This window comes from Littorina saxatilis, linkage group LG9 (genome assembly GCF_037325665.1).
Source record: "Littorina saxatilis isolate snail1 linkage group LG9, US_GU_Lsax_2.0, whole genome shotgun sequence".
Taxonomy (NCBI): domain Eukaryota; kingdom Metazoa; phylum Mollusca; class Gastropoda; order Littorinimorpha; family Littorinidae; genus Littorina; species Littorina saxatilis.
This window is the reverse complement of record NC_090253.1, coordinates 63867515-63884564: the sequence shown is the minus strand read 5'-3', so window position 1 is coordinate 63884564 and position 17050 is coordinate 63867515. Positions and strand designations below refer to the sequence as shown.

The window sequence follows — 17050 nt, the reverse complement described above, 5'->3', positions numbered from 1 at the left end:
TCAGGTCCATCCATTCTGTCAAAGGCAGCTGCAACTCAAACAAGACATTTATTTTCACCTGACACCATGCATACAGTGATTGTAGTAAAACAACAAGGTGAACTTCCCTTGCGCAGTTAATGACTCACAGACACACGTTACTCTCCGCATCTCTAGTACAACAGTGTCATTCAAACTGTCAACAGTCGTCTTATATGTGTACAATTCTTGCAACACGTTCAAACCACAAGCATGCGCTTACACATCATATGCAGATTTAGCAAGACGCCATTTTCTATGCGAGTTTCTCAACTAAATTTGATCTTACGTTGACAGTGGATGGATCTTTCATACAAAAAACATACAAAACTCTGTGGGAATAAATAAAAATAATAATAACACCCAAAACAAACGAAAAGCGACCCAAGTCTGTTGCTCGCTGCAGCAGATAGGTATGGCTGGAGTAGCCTCTCCCTGCTCCCCACTCACGACGTATGTGACTTCCGTGCTGAGTTCCTCTTCTCTTCCTCCTTCTTCTTGGCCGCTTCCTCTGGAAAGGGGAGACCATTGGTTAATGTCTCTTAGCTGACTTCTTACAATTACATTTCCATATTAACACAGATACTTACTTACAGCGCTTACTTCCCTTTGTTTTCTGACACCAGAAACATTGAACACATTGAATATATGTGTGAATGTAACGTATTGTTTTGTCAATAACAAACGTTCCAACAACCAACCTGTCTTGTGTGTTTTTTATATTGGACATTTGAAGATAGAGGGCCTTGTATACCACATTCACAGAGCCGTATTTGTACTCATTTTTACACCCCCGGTATAGGGGTGTGTATAGGATTCGGTCGATGTGTTTGTTTGTTTGTTTGTTTGTGTGTGTGTTTGTGTTCGCATATAGATCTCAAGAATGAACGGACCGATCGTCACCAAACTTGGTGAACAGGTTCTATACATTCCTGAGACGGTCCTTACAAAAATTGGGACCAGTCAAACACACGGTTAGGGAGTTATTGGTGGATTAAGATTCTACAAGGACTTATAGAGGGACATATTAATGGTCAAAGGGAAATAACCTTCTCAGTTGGTGGCAGTGAGAATGGTAAGGACGGGGGTGTTTTTCCTACCTCGGAGGAATTTCTTGTTTTTTTAAATCTTTGGCAGTTAGCACTCAGTATTTGTTTCCTATTTCTGCTTTCTCAGTGTCAGCAGAACTACAACAATGGGTAACATTTGCAACCACAGCACAGGTTAGAAAATATACTCATCGGAAAAAGTTAGGGACCACTTACTCAAACAAACAGTTAACACAGCTTCCAAACCACCCAACAAAATCGAATCAAATTTGTGACATGTTTAATTCATTATCTCTGCGATCCTTTTCCAAAATATGGTGACATTTCATTCACGCATTACGTGTCAACAAGCTCTGAAACAACATGGGGGTCGAAAACAAAATTTGCAAGTTCCGAACAGTTCAGTAATGGGTGTGTCCGCCGCGTTTTGCGATGCCTTCTGCAGTCCTGTTCCGCATCAAGTTTACCAGCTTCCTGCAGAAGGCCTGAGGAATGGCCTGCCATTCGATTTGCAGGAACTGAAGCAGTTGCTGCAGGTTCCTTGGGGGTGGGCGGTTGTTCCTCACTCGCCTGTCCAGCTCATCCAACAGGTGCTCGATGGCCCTCACCCTGACGCTTCCACACACGAGCCCGACCGTCATGATGGTGCAGATTAAAGCGGGATTCATCGCTGAACAGCACATCGGCCCATTGCTGGCGTGTCCACCTGGCATGGTTGTGACAGAACGCCAAACGAGCCTGGCGATGAGCTGCTGTCAATCGTGGCCGTAGAGCTGGACGACGTGATCGCTGGCCAACTTCGTGCAGGCGTTTGCGGATGGTTTTCGTGCTTACGTTGGTGTTTGTTGCCACCCTCAGCTGGCCCCTGATGATGTTTGCAGTGGTGCCTCGCTGCTGCAGAGCTTGTCTTCTGATGAAGCGATCTTCACGCTGTGTTGTCTTCTTAGGCCGTCCTGACCTGGGCCTCTCCAGAACGCTGTTGGTGGCCTGGAACTTCTGATGCAGCCTGACCACGACAGAATGTGACACTCCCAGTCGTCTGCCCACTTATCGCTTGCTTACGCCGTCTTGCAGCCATGCGATGGCCCGGGCTTTGTTGAAGGTGGTCACCTTTCGTCTGGGAGGCATAGTGAGAAGATGGTGGCTAGCGGAAAATCGCGGGGCTACAAAGCCTAACTGGTGACAACAGTTCACTCTCAACACATCCTCCCTGCACGTGCATAACGAATTTTTCATCTTTCCCGCCCAGGCTTGCTGGCGCGTAAAAATGGTCCACTTGTTGCTGTTTTTTTCAAGGGCGGTCCCTAACTTTTGCCGTTTAGTATAAAAGCATTCTTAGCATGTCACGGCGTATCTTCAAAAACGTTATAAACTTGAGAATGTGAATAGACAAATAATGGAGAGAAAGAGAGATAGAGGGGGGAGAGAGGGAGGGAGAGGAAGAGGAGTAGGAAGAGAGAGACACGGGTAGAGGGAGACGGGGAGAAAATGTAAGTTTTACGCCCTCACGGCAAAGCCATTAGGGGAATGTTACACGGGAAAACTCGGCTTTGTATAAAAAAAAAGTTAAAAAAATTTAAAAAAAAAGGGGGGGGGGGGGAGGTGGTCAAGAACAAACTATGGGAGTCATACACATGTGACAAATAAAGTGCATAACATACGAGAGTATTTGTGTGCGCGTGTGAGTACTGTTGTTAGTTTAGCATTATGTTTTTTACATTTAGTCAAGTTTTGACTAAATGTTTTAACATAGAGGGGGAATCGAGACGAGGGTCGTGGTGTGTGTGTGTGTGTGTGTGTGTGTGTGTGTGTGTGTGTGTGTGTGTGTGTGTGTGTGTGTGTGTGTGTGTGTGTGTGTGTCTGTGTGTGTGTGTCTGTGAGTGTGTGTCTGTGTGTCTGTGTGTGTCTGTGCGTGTGTGTGTGTAGAGCGATTCAGACCAAACTACTGGACCGATCTTTATGAAATTTGACATGAGAGTTCCTGGGAATGATATCCCCGGACGTTTTTTTCTTGTTTTCGATAAATACTTTTGATGACGTCATATCCGGCTTTTTGTAAAAGTTGAGGCAGCAATGACACACCCTCATTTTTCAATCAAATTGATTGAAATTTTGGCCAAGCAATCTTCGACGAAGGCCGGACTTCGGTATTGCATTTCAGCTTGGTGGCTTAAAAATTAATTAATGACTTTGGTCATTAAAAATCTGAAAATTGTAATAAAAATATTCTTTATATAAAGCGATCCAAATTTATGTTCATCTTATTCTACATCATTTTCTGATTCCAAAAACATATAAATATGTTATATTTGGATTAAAAACAAGCTCTCAAAATTAAAAATATAAAAATTATGATCAAAATTAAATTTATGAAATCGATTTATAAACAATTTCATCTTATTCCTTGTTGGTTCCTGATTCCAAAAACATATAGATATGATATGTTTGGATTAAAAACACGCTCAGAAAGATAAAACGAAGAGAGGTACAGAAAAGCGTGCTATGCAGCACAGCGAAACCACTACCGCGCTGAACAGGCTCGTCAGTTTCACTCCGTTATGCACAAGCGGCGGACTACGGTCATTGTGAAAAAATGCAGTGCGTTCAGTTTCATTCTGTGAGTTCCACAGCTTGACTAAATGTAGTAATTTCGCCTTACGCGACTTGTTGTTCCTTTTATTGTTATATGATTGTCTACCATAATTCACCATTATTATTTTGACATTATTTCAAACTTGTTATATTACAATCGTCCGCCAAATTTCATTTGCTTTTAAGAGTACGCTCATAAGCCTAGCTTGTTGTGCTCCATGTTCCTTATTTCATGTATGCGGCAATATTCTAATGAAATTTACTGAATAAACTTGTTTAAACCAAGAGAGTATTTGGAGGGTCAAATCCTCAAAACACAGGTACTGTACCTTTATTCAGTTCTGCGATGATCTTCTTGAGGTCTGTTATGTAGTTGTGCACCTGCAACAACACACGCCTTCATTAGGCAAAAAAAAAATAGTCTGTTTACGGTAACCTGACCGACCCTATTTTTTTCGCGCGACCCTAGACTTTTTTTTGGCATTTGGGGGGGAAAAAAAATAAATAAATAACGTAAAAATATGGTTTTTGGGAAAAAAAAAAAAAAAAAAAAAAAATCCCGACCTACCGACCCTATTTTTTTTGGCCTATGTTACCGTAAACAGACCTTTTTTTTTTTGGCCTTATAGTCCAGACTTTGCTCTTCATCTTGATCATGTACTTTTCCTTAGAAAAAGTATCGCCTACGTTTCATGTCTCAAAGGATAACAATAAAGCCTCACATTAATTGCGCAAAGTCTACTTGACGAAGCTGGCTGCATGAAGCTTTGGCACGGAATTGTCGGTTACCAGACTTCACGACGCTGGCTGCATGAAGCTTTGGCACGGAATTGTCAGTTACCAGACTTCGTGAAGCTGGCTGCATGAAGCTTTGGCACGGAATTGTCAGTTACCAGACTTCACGACGCTGGCTGCATGAAGCTTTGGCACGGAATTGTCGGTTACCAGACTTCACGACGCTGGCTGCATGAAGCTTTGGCACGGAATTGTCGGTTACCAGACTAGACGAAGCTGGCTGCATGAAGATTTGGCACGGAATTGTCGGTTACCAGACTTCACGACGCTGGCTGCATGAAGCTTTGGCACGGAATTGTCGGTTACCAGACTTCACGACGCTGGCTGCATGAAGCTTTGGCACGGAATTGTCCGTTACCAGACTTCACGACGCTGGCTGCATGAAGCTTTGGCACGGAATTGTCGGTTACCAGACTTCACGACGCTGGCTGCATGAAGCTTTGGCACGGAATTGTCGGTTACCAGACTTCACGACGCTGGCTGCATGAAGCTTTGGCACGGAATTGTCGGTTACCAGACTTCACGACGCTGGCTGCATGAAGCTTTGGCACGGAATTGTCGGTTACCAGACTTCACGACGCTGGCTGCATGAAGCTTTGGCACGGAATTGTCGGTTACCAGACTTCACGACGCTGGCTGCATGAAGCTTTGGCACGGAATTGTCAGTTACCAGACTTCACGACGCTGGCTGCATGAAGCTTTGGCACGGAATTGTCGGTTACCAGACTTCACGACGCTGGCTGCATGAAGCTTTGGCATGGAATTGTCGGTTACCAGACTTCACGACGCTGGCTGCATGAAGCTTTGGCACGGAATTGTCGGTTACCAGACTTCACGACGCTGGCTGCATGAAGCTTTGGCACGGAATTGTCGGTTACCAGACTTGACGACGCTGGCTGCATGAAGCTTTGGCACGGAATTGTCGGTGACCAGACTTCACGACGCTGGCTGCATGAAGCTTTGGCACGGAATTGTCGGTTACTAGACTTCACGACGCTGGCTGCATGAAGCTTTGGCACGGAATTGTCGGTTACCAGACTTGACGAAGCTGGCTGCATGAAGCTTTGGCACGGAATTGTCGGTTACTAGACTTCACGACGCTGGCTGCATGAAGCTTTGGCACGGAATTGTCGGTTACCAGACTTCACGACGCTGGCTGCATGAAGCTTTGGCACGGAATTGTCGGTTACCAGACTTCACGACGCTGGCTGCATGAAGCTTTGGCACGGAATTGTCGGTTACCAGACTTCACGACGCTGGCTGCATGAAGCTTTGGCACGGAATTGTCGGTTACCAGACTTCACGACGCTGGCTGCATGAAGCTTTGGCACGGAATTGTCGGTTACCAGACTTGACGAAGCTGGCTGCATGAAGCTTTGGCACGGAATTGTCGGTTACTAGACTTCACGACGCTGGCTGCATGAAGCTTTGGCACGGAATTGTCGGTTACCAGACTTCACGACGCTGGCTGCATGAAGCTTTGGCACGGAATTGTCGGTTACCAGACTTGACGAAGCTGGCTGCATGAAGCTTTGGCATGGAATTGTCGGTTACCAGACTTCACGACGCTGGCTGCATGAAGCTTTGGCACGGAATTGTCGGTTACCAGACTTCACGACGCTGGCTGCATGAAGCTTTGGCACGGAATTGTCGGTTACCAGACTTTGCGACGCTGGCTGCATGAAGCTTTGGCACGGAATTGTCGGTTACCAGACTTGACGAAGCTGGCTGCATGAAGCTAGGGCTCGGAATTGTCGGTTACCAGACTTGACGAAGCTGGCTGCATAAAGCTTTGGCACGGAATTGTCGGTTACCAGACTTCACAACGCTGGCTGCATGAAGCTTTGGCACGGAATTGTCGGTTACGAGACTTGACGACGCTGGCTGCATGAAGCTTTGGCACGGAATTGTCGGTTACCAGACTTCACGACGCTGGCTGCATGAAGCTTTGGCACGGAATTGTCGTTTACCAGACTTGACGAAGCTGGCTGCATGAAGCTTTGGCACGGAATTGTCGGTTACCAGACTTGACGAAGCTGGCTGCATGAAGCTTTGGCACGGAATTGTCGGTGACCAGACTTCACGACGCTGGCTGCATGAAGCTTTGGCACGGAATTGTCGGTTACCAGACTTCACGACGCTGGCTGCATGAAGCTTTGGCACGGAATTGTCGGTTACCAGACTTCGCGACGCTGGCTGCATGAAGCTTTGGCACGGAATTGTCGGTTACCAGACTTGACGACGCTGGCTGCATGAAGCTTTGGCATGGAATTGTCAGTTACCAGACTTGACGAAGCTGGCTGCATGAAGCTTTGGCACGGAATTGTCGGTTACCAGACTTCACGACGCTGGCTGCATGAAGCTTTGGCACGGAATTGTCGGTTACCAGACTTCACGACGCTGGCTGCATGAAGCTTTGGCACGGAATTGTCGGTTACCAGACTTCACGACGCTGGCTGCATGAAGCTTTGGCACGGAATTGTCGGTTACCAGACTTGACGAAGCTGGCTGCATGAAGCTTTGGCACGGAATTGTCGGTTACCAGACTTGACGACGCTGGCTGCATGAAGCTTTGGCACGGAATTGTCGGTGACCAGACTTCACGACGCTGGCTGCATGAAGCTTTGGCACGGAATTGTCGGTTACCAGACTTCACGACGCTGGCTGCATGAAGCTTTGGCACGGAATTGTCGGTTACCAGACTTCACGACGCTGGCTGCATGAAGCTTTGGCACGGAATTGTCGGTTACCAGACTTGACGAAGCTGGCTGCATGAAGCTTTGGCACGGAATTGTCGGTTACCAGACTTGACAAAGCTGGCTGCATGAAGCTTTGGCACGGAATTGTCGGTTACCAGACTTGACGACGCTGGCTGCATGAAGCTTTGGCACGGAATTGTCGGTGACCAGACTTCACGACGCTGGCTGCATGAAGCTTTGGCACGGAATTGTCGGTTACCAGACTTGACGACGCTGGCTGCATGAAGCTTTGGCACGGAATTGTCGGTGACCAGACTTGACGAAGCTGGCTGCATGAAGCTTTGGCACCGAATTGTCGGTTACCAGACTTGACGACGCTGGCTGCATGAAGCTTTGGCACGGAATTGTCGGTTACCAGACTTCGCGAAGTTGCCTTTCGATCAAGGGTAGGAGCTTCCATGAAAATGCACCGTTTTTCTCTTCAAGTCATTTGACCACAAAATTCATTAACCATTACTATTTGTGTTAAAGCGTGGTGTGCATTTGCTTTTTGGTTGATGGGTGTTTACCGAAAAATAAACGGCCCTTCCAGTTTACAGTGGGAGAGAAGCAGAGGGGGGAATCAGTATTATTCTCTTCAAATGGAGAATACGAACAATCAGCATTTTGTGATTGGCTATAACTGCCAACGTGAATATGAAGCAAAAACTCGGGTTAATCACACAGACGGCTAAACCAAACCAAACTTGACAAGCACGTGCGAAACATACAAAGGAACAGAGGTACATGCAGCAACACAGCGCTGTGACAGCGCCACGGAATGCACGTTACGTGTTTCATGTGTTCGCGGAATTCTTCGGAAAGCGCTGGTCTCTTCATCCGGGTTCTGACAATGACGTACATGTTACGCGCTGCCCTGTAATGGTACGAACAAGGTCAGATGAAAGTGTTCAAAACACTGACTTGTGTTGTGTTGTATTGTATTTCATTGTAATGGTACGAACAAGGTCAGATGAAAGCGTTCAAAACACTGTCTTGTGCTGTGTTGTATTGTATTTCATTGTAATGGTACGAACAAGGTCAGATGAAAGCGTTCAAACACTGTCTTGTGCTGTGTTGTATTGTATTTCATTGTAATGGTACGAACAAGGTCAGATGAAAGCGTTCAAACACTGTCTTGTGCTGTGTTGTATTGTATTTCATTGTAATGGTACGAACAAGGTCAGATGAAAGCGTTCAAAACACTGTCTTGTGCTGTGTTGTATTGTATTTCATTGTATTGCATCGCTCTGTATTGTATCGTATGGTATTCTGTTCTATCGAACTCAAATACGTAGCTTGCCCTCTAGCAAGGTTTTCTCCCAGGTGCATTGCATTGCATTGCATTCCCATTGTATTGTATTGTATTGTATTGTATTGTTTTGTATTGTATTGTATTGTATTGTATTGTATTGTATTGTATTGCATTCTTTCTTTCTTTATTTGGTGTTTAACGTCGTTTTCAACCACGAAGGTTATATCGCGACGGGGAAAGGGAGGGGAGATGGGATAGAGCCACTTGTTAATTGTTTCTTGTTCACAAAAGCACTAATCAAAAAATTGCTCCAGGGGCTTGCAACGTAGTACAATATATGACCTTACTGGGAGAATGCAAGTTTCCAGTACAAAGGACTTAACATTTCTTACATACTGCTTGACTAAAATCTTTACAAACATTGACTATATTATATACAAGAAACACTTAACAAGGGTAAAAGGAGAAACAGAATCCGTCAGTCGCCTCTTACGACATGCTGGGGAGCATCGGGTAAATTCTTCCCCCTAACCCGCGGGGGGTATTGTATTGCATTGCATTGTACTGTATGGTATTGTATTGTATGGTATGGTATGGTATTGTGGTGTGTTTTGATTTTGTTGTGTTGTGTTGCATTACATTGTATTGCATTGTGTCTGTATCCGTACTCACATCCTGAGCTTGCCCTCTAGCATGGTTTTCTCTGAGGCGGAGGTGACGGCCTTGTTGTACTCGTTCTCATATGTATTGTGCGGTAAAACATGATATCGCTTTGTATTGTATCGTGTGATATAATATTATGTCATACTCTATTCTACCATACTCACATCCTGAGCTTGCCCTCCAACATGGTTTTCTCTGAGGCTGCGGTGACGGCCTGGTTGTACTCGTTCTCCCAGTGGAGGCGCTTGGCGTTGGCCAGCTCGTGCTTCTTCTGCAGCTTGGAGATGGTGTTGTGCTGCCGCATGATCACGTCCTCCATCTCCTCCCTGAACCCCGCCATGTTGCGTCGGAACGCCTCCAGCATGGCGTTGCGCAGTTTCTCTTTCACGCGCAGTTGCTGGTAGCAACACACACAGATCATTGCTTCACGCGCAGTTGCTGAGAGCAACACACACAGATCATTGCTTCACGCGCAGTTGCTGAGAGCAACACACACAGATCATTGCTTCACGCGCAGTTGCTGAGAGCAACACACACAGATCATTGCTTCACGTGAAGTTGCTGAGAGCAACACATACAGATCATTCCTTTGTGTGTAGTTGCTCACAGCGACACATACAGATCAATGCTTCACGCGTAGTTATAGCAACAGATACAGAGACTTGACGATCTTCGGAAATGCAGTGGAACCCCCATGTTAAGACCCCAAAATTTAAGACTCCCTCTTTTGTAAGACCTGACTTTAAGACGGAGGCTCCACTGGGTGGCCGAGTGGTAACGCACTTGCGCTCGGAAGCGAGAGGTTGCGAGTTCGACCCTGGGTCAGGGCGTTAGCAATTTTCTCCCCCCTTTCCTAACCTAGGTGGTGGGTTCAAGTGCTAGTCTTTCGGATGAGACGAAAAACCGAGGTCCCTTCGAGTACACTACATTGGGGTGTGCACGTTAAAGATCCCACGATTGACAAAAGGGTCTTTCCTGGCAAAATTGTATAGGCATAGATAAAAAATGTCCACCAAAATACCCGTGTGACTTGGAATAATAGGCCGTGAAAAGTAGGATATGCGCCGAAATGGCTGCGATCTGCTGGTCGATGTGAATGCGTGATGTATTGTGTAAAAAATTCCATCTCACACGGCATAAATAGATCCCTGCGCCTTGAGTCCGAGTCTGGAGATACGCCCGCGATATAAGATAACATAACATAAAATGTATGGGCTGCAGAGGGTTGTTTTTCCTAAAGAGAAAAAAGAGGGCAAAGAAACCCGCGAGACATTGTACGCCAATCACTAGCCACTCGATAATTCAAAGATAGGCCTATTTTGTCACGTGAGTTTGATTGCCCTTTTTCCAAGGAAAAGCACCTCACCGCAGCCCATATAAGCCTGACAGCAGAAATCAAGCCAGGCCATCGAATCATGTCCAGAGAGCGGTAGGCTCAATTCACGACAAGTTTAATTAGGCCATGTTACCTGTGGAGAACAGGGCTGAGGGGCACGAACCGGAAGTGGGTGCCACCCAAACAGGAGAGAAAAAACCGCGGGTTCTGATTCGTTGAAATCACAACACATCTCATTTTCAACCAATCCAACACTGCGGGTGGCTCCAGTTTGGGTGGCAACTTTGTCGTGCATCTCAGCCCTGTGAACCACAGCAATACAGGCCAGACACCCACAGAGCGGATTCCTGTCGTCTCGTGATGGCGCGAGGTTCATCGTACCCTCCCACCCTCAGCCATAACAGACAGACACATATACAGACAGATATACAAGCAGGCACACATAGAAAAACTCACCACGAGAAGACTGGTAAGAGTTTTGAGTCGAGTCATAACGGCACGCAATTTATCTTACTGGGGACCCTGCTCTGTGGCAGACGGACAGACAGACAGACAGACAGACAGACAAACGCACAGACAGACCCACTCACCACGAGGAGACTGGTAAGAGTTTTGTGTCGAGTCATGACTGCGCGAGGCTCATCGTACCCCCCACCCTCAGCCATAACGACACGCAGGAATTCGTGGAACATGTCGTATCGCGTCGTGTGGTGCTTCAGCTTGCATAGCTGCCACTCCAGGTTCTGTTTCTCTTCCAGGAGGCTGTAGAACATAACGTGTAATGTCATGATCCAAGTAGACTATGACAAGTGCATGTGAACCCCTTGCGGGAAACCACACAGGTGCTATTATGACTATAAGCATGCTAGCTCAGTCGGCAGAGCACTGGGCTCTGGCCATGGGTTCCAATCCAGTCCGGGACGGACACTGGTGAGACGATATCCGCGCCCAGCCCCGCGTCACCACTCAGTGTTTCACGTTGATATCCACGCCCAGCCCCGCGTCACCACTCAGTGTTTCACGTTGATATCCACGCCCAGCCCCGCGTCACCACTCAGTGTTTCACGTTGATATCCACGCCCAGCCCCGCGTCACCACTCAGTGTTTCACGTTAATATCCACGCCCAGCCCCGCGTCACCACTCAGTGTTTCACGTTAATATTCACGCCCAGCCCCGCGTCACCACTCAGTGTTTCACGTTGATATCCACGCCCAGCCCCGCGTCACCACTCAGTGTTTCACGTTGATATCCACGCCCAGCCCCGCGTCACCACTCAGTGTTTCACGTTGATATCCACGCCCAGCCCCGCGTCACCACTCAGTGTTTCACGTTGATATCCACGCCCAGCCCCGCGTCACCACTCAGTGTTTCACGTTGATATCCACGCCCAGCCCCGCGTCACCACTCTGTGTTTCACGTTGATATCCACGCCCAGCCCCGCGTCACCACTCAGTGTTTCACGTTGATATCCACGCCCAGCCCCGCGTCACCACTCAGTGTTTCACGTTGATATCCACGCCCAGCCCCGCGTCACCACTCAGTGTTTCACGTTGATATCCACGCCCAGCCCCGCGTCACCACTCAGTGTTTCACGTTGATATCCACGCCCAGCCCCGCGTCACCACTCAGTGTTTCACGTTGATATCCACGCCCAGCCCCGCGTCAACACTCAGTGTTTCACGTTGATATCCACGCCCAGCCCCGCGTCACCACTCAGCGTTTCACGTTGATATCCACGCCCAGCCCCGCGTCACCACTCAGTGTTTCACGTTGATATCCACGCCCAGCCCCGCGTCACCACTCAGTGTTTCACGTTGATATCCGCGCCCAGCCCCGCGTCACCACTCAGTGTTTCACGTTGAACACCTCAGTCTTTCTGCCAGAAGTTGAGCTGGCTGATCCCACCTAAATATACCCATATTCTTTGGTAGCCAACTTGTGTCACTTAGGCAACGCCACCCGAATGATCAAGCAATGGGATACATGAACATGTAGTAAAATAATGAAAATGACAAGTGGTCCTTCACGTGCAGCGGGTGGTCCGTGCGGGCATGGCGAGAACCACACGGGACAGCCCGTGCTCTCCTCTACAAAGGATGCCATCTGGGCCCCAGCGCTATACGACACAGACCGATTACCACTCTGTGACCATGCGTTCTTTTTTGTGTTTAAGTGTGTCAGTGTGTGTGTGTGTGTGGGGGGGGTGGGGGGGTTGACGGACGGACGGAATGATGGACGGACAGACACAGATAGACAGACATACGGACAGACAGACAGACAGACAGACAGACAGACAGACAGACAGACAGACAGACAGACAGATAGATGAGAGCCGGGTTTACCAATCAATCTCATGTTCCTTCTGATATATGGCCTCTCTCTCCCTGTTGGCCTTGTTGCGTGCCCTGGTCAGCTTGGCATCGTTTTCCTGTCACACGCATCATGTTCATTACGTCACAAACACCATGTTCATTACGTCACACACATCATGGTAAATACGTCACACACATCATGGTCATTACGTCACTCACAGCATGGTCATTACGTCACACACATCATGGTCATTACGTCACACACAGCATGGTCATTACGTCACACACATCATTGTCATTACGTCACACACATGGTCATTACGTTACAACATCATGGTCATTACGTCACAACATCATGGTCATTACGTCACACACCCCCCGCGGGTTAGGGGGAGTCCCATATTGGTTGGGACGAGAAAGAATTTACCCGATGCTACCCAGCATGTCGGAAGAGGCGACAAACGGTTCTGTTTCTCCTTTTACCCTTGTTAAGTGTTTCTTGTATAGAATATAGTCAATGTTTGTAAAGATTTTAGTCAAGCAGTATGTAAGAAATGTTAAGTCCTTTGTACTGGAAACTTGCATTCTCCCAGTAAGGTCATATATTGTACTACGTTGCAAGCCCCTGGAGCAATTTTTTGATTAGTGCTTTTGTGAACAAGAAACAATTAACAAGTGGCTCTATCCCATCTCCCCCCCCTTTCCCCTATCCCATCTCCCCCCTTTCCCCGTCGCGATATAACCTTGAATGGTTGAAAACGACGTTAAACACCAAATAAAGAAAGAAAGAATTACGTCACACGCACCGTGATCATTACGTTGCACACATCATGGAATTAAATCACACACACTATGGGCATTACGTCACACACACCATGGTCATTACGTCACACACAGCATGGGCATTATGTCGCAAACACCATGGTCATGACGTCACACACAGATCGTGGTCATGACGTCACACACACCATGGACATTACGTCACACACATCATGGACTGGGTGGCCGAGTGGTAACGCACTTGCGCTCGGAAGCGAGAGGTTGCGAGTTCGACCCTGGGTCAGGGCGTTAGCAATTTTCTCCCCCCTTTCCTAACCTAGGTGGTGGGTTCAAGTGCTAGTCTTTCGGATGAGACGAAAAACCGAGGTCCCTTCGTGTACACTACATTGGGGTGTGCACGTTAAAGATCCCACGATTGACAAAAGGGTCTTTCCTGGCAAAATTGTATAGGCATAGATAAAAATGTCCACCAAAATACCCGTGTGACTTGGAATAATAGGCCGTGAAAAGTAGGATATGCGCCGAAATGGCTGCGATCTGCTGGCCGATGTGAATGCGTGATGTATTGTGTAAAAAAATTCCATCTCACACGGCATAAATAAATCCCTGCGCCTTGAATATGTGCGCGATATAAATTGCATAAAAAAAATCAACAAAAAAATTCCTGCGCTTAGAACTGTACCCACGGAATACGCGCGATATAAGCCTCATATTGATTGATTGATGGTCAATACGTCACACACACCTTGGTCGTTACGCCACACACATCATAGTCATTACGTCACACACACTATGGTCATAACAGGTAGCTATCTCTATCCCTATAGGTGTAAACAAGTGTCAATATCAACCGATCTGATTTTGTATTTGTAGGTGAATGAAAGTGTGCTTATCACATGACAACACAGGTGTGCTTATCACATGACAACACAGGTGTCAAGAGACGATGTTCGGAAATAACTCTTTCGGGTTTGAGTGGGTAGTGAAAGAGTGAATATAGTGTTTTGAATCAAACTTTCCCACGTGACATTATAGGCCAGTCACTAAGCGAGGGGTGTCTCGAAACACGTGGACATGTGTAGAAAACTTGCCTCACTAAAATCAAGAGCATTGACTCTTTCACAACCCTGTCAAACACGACAGAGTTATGCCCGGAGTTGGTCTTGTTGTGTGCAGGTGTGGTGAATAGTGACACTTGACGGTGTATCGGTATGGCTGGTGCTCACTCGGTGCACACAGCACAAACCTTTCACCTTGAGAAGCCTTCAGCAACTAAAAGCATTACAAGTCTATCTGTACTGTCTGTCTGTCTGACTACATTTGCTCGGTGCACACAGCACAAACCTTTCCCCTTGAGAAGCCTTCAGCAACTAAAAGCATTACAAGTCTATCTGTACTGTCTGTCTGTCTGACTACCTTTGCGTCTGGCTGCCTGCTATTTGTCCGTGTATTTTGAGTGAGAAAGAAGACAGAGCTTGACACTGACCTTGATGAAAGTGTCGAACTTGAGGAGGGATTCCTTCAGTTGGTTTTCCCGGATCTCTATCTCGTCCCTGCGTGCCGCAAGACTTTCCATCTTCATCCTGAATTCCTGCAATATCATCATCATCATCATCATCATCATCATCAGCATCATCATCATCATCATCATCATCATCATCATCATCATCAGCATCATCATCATCAGCATCATCATCATCATCGCCATAATCATCATCATCATCATCATCATCATCATCATCATCATCATCATCATCAACGTCGTCATCGTTGTTCAACTTGTTTTGCTGGATATCTACCTCACCCCAGTGTGTTGCAAGAGTCTTTCCGGTTGACATTGTAAAAAGACATCATCGTCGTCGTCGTACTTGTTGTCGATATCATCAACAGCATTCTCGTCATCCTTCAGCTTGCATTATCCCCAACACTATCAAATATGCCTTCTTCACACCTTCCGCAAGCACCACCATAACCACCAAAGACCGTACCCTCCCCCCCCCCCCCCCCCTTTGTTGACAACACCACAAACACCACCTCCGTACCTCTTTCTCCGCCTTGCGAGCCTTCTCCACCTCCTCCAACTCTCGCCTCTTCTCGAGGATCTGCGTGGCGGGCGTCAGGTGCTCCTTCTCGCGCTGCGGCATGTACCTGTTGGCATAGCAACACGGCGGGCATCATATGTATTCTTGGCGTATGGTGACAAAATTCGGGTTTTCTGCGGCATTTTGTATTACCATCCTTTTTCGAATTGGTCTACATGCTGGACAGGATAAAGTTATGTCTGGGGGACCTGGTGGCAGTGGAAAACGACGGCCTCTTTACCGTAGCATTGTTGTATGAAAAACTGTGACAAACCAGGCTAATCCGAGGAAAAAGCTTAAGTAAATGCAGAAAATGCCACGGAAAACCTGCCTACAGTATTCCGAGGAAAACAACAGCAACAAACAACAACAGTAATGTAATTCCATGACATTTTGTCATCATCCACTAAGAACATAATCTGTGCTAATGGTTTGCCACGCAACACACCGATAATAATACCGGCACAGTTGGCCTAGTGGTAAGGAGGTCGTGGGTTCGAACCCCGGCCGGGTCATACCTAAGACTTTAAAATTGGCAATCTAGTGGCTGCTCCGCCTGGCGTCTGGCATTATGGGGTTAGTGCTAGGACTAATTGGTCCGGTGTCAGAATAATGTGACTGGGTGAGACACGAAGCCTGTGCTGCGACTTCTGTCTTGTGTGTTGCGCACGTTAAATGTCAAAGCAGCACCGCCCTGACTGATATGGCCCTTTGTGGTCGGCTGTCTTACTATGATGAGAACTGACCAGACAGCAGACCGCTCAGTTGAATTTAGAGCGGGCTTCATTTCAAACCCGTGCAGAGTAGATTGTTTACTTGTTCAAAAAATGAACAAACAAACAAACAGACAAACCAGCAAGCAGACAAACCAACAAGCAAGCACAAGCGTCGGAGAGCGAGGGGCCGGTGGGGGTGTGGGAGGGGTAGCAGTGGATTCGTCAGTATCTAGTATGGCTGAGTCGGTCAGTCATTGTGTGACATCAGTGTGACAAACCAAACACAACACTTACAGAAGGAGTTTCTTTTGGAAAGTGTGCTTGAAATAGTCCTCCAGCGCGGACTGATCATCGTAATTCAAATCCATGGCTGCTGAATTTGCGAGCAACGAACACTATCAACAAAACAGCAGACGACGGTTTGTCGAACAAAACAGACGGTAATCCCAAAAGTAGAAATCAAGTTAGTCGAGTGCATCCGTTATTTTTTTGCGTGCTGTTTTGTGAGTTTTAGGTGTTTTCATTCAATAAAACGAAACATCTTGACTTTTAATTTGTGTTTAATTTTTTGAACTATTTTTACTCTGTTGGTTTTCTCGATTGTGTCATTCCAACTTTTTACAGTTTTGTAAAGAGGCTAAAAGTAATATCACAAATTTGCCCCACTTAGAAATTTTTTTACTCTACAACTTTGGAGACACATTTGAAATTAAA

The 17050-nt window shown here is 46.9% G+C and overlaps 1 protein-coding gene across 2 annotated transcripts; it reads right to left on the bottom strand.

The window, feature by feature from the left end:
* Positions 1-29: 29 nt before the first annotated feature.
* Positions 30-16782, bottom strand: LOC138976775 (coiled-coil domain-containing protein 42 homolog). Of its 2 annotated transcripts, XM_070349662.1 has the most exons (9): positions 16631-16782; positions 15582-15687; positions 15026-15130; positions 12790-12875; positions 11037-11208; positions 9275-9507; positions 7985-8069; positions 3989-4040; positions 30-529 (listed from the first exon to the last, which is right to left on the bottom strand). In XM_070349662.1, exons 1-9 carry the CDS (start codon positions 16702-16704, stop codon positions 465-467), a joined length of 978 nt encoding a protein of 325 aa, XP_070205763.1. In that variant the 5' UTR covers positions 16705-16782; the 3' UTR covers positions 30-464. The 2 variants fall into 2 exon arrangements, with proteins under 2 accessions (XP_070205763.1, XP_070205764.1); XM_070349663.1 differs by lacking the exon at positions 7985-8069.
* Between the last annotated feature and the right edge of the window lie 268 nt (positions 16783-17050).

Excerpts from the sequence above, each read along its gene's own strand:
- LOC138976775 (XM_070349662.1), bottom strand. The coding sequence starts at position 16,704 with ATGGATTTGAATTACGATGATCAGTCCGCGCTGGAGGACTATTTCAAG. Across the intron at positions 12,876-15,025 it reads AGTTCGACACTTTCATCAAG|GAAAACGATGCCAAGCTGAC; the intron begins GTCAGTGTCAAG and ends TGCGTGTGACAG. Across the intron at positions 9,508-11,036 it reads CTCTTACCAGTCTCCTCGTG|CAACTGCGCGTGAAAGAGAA; the intron begins GTGAGTGGGTCT and ends TGTTGCTACCAG.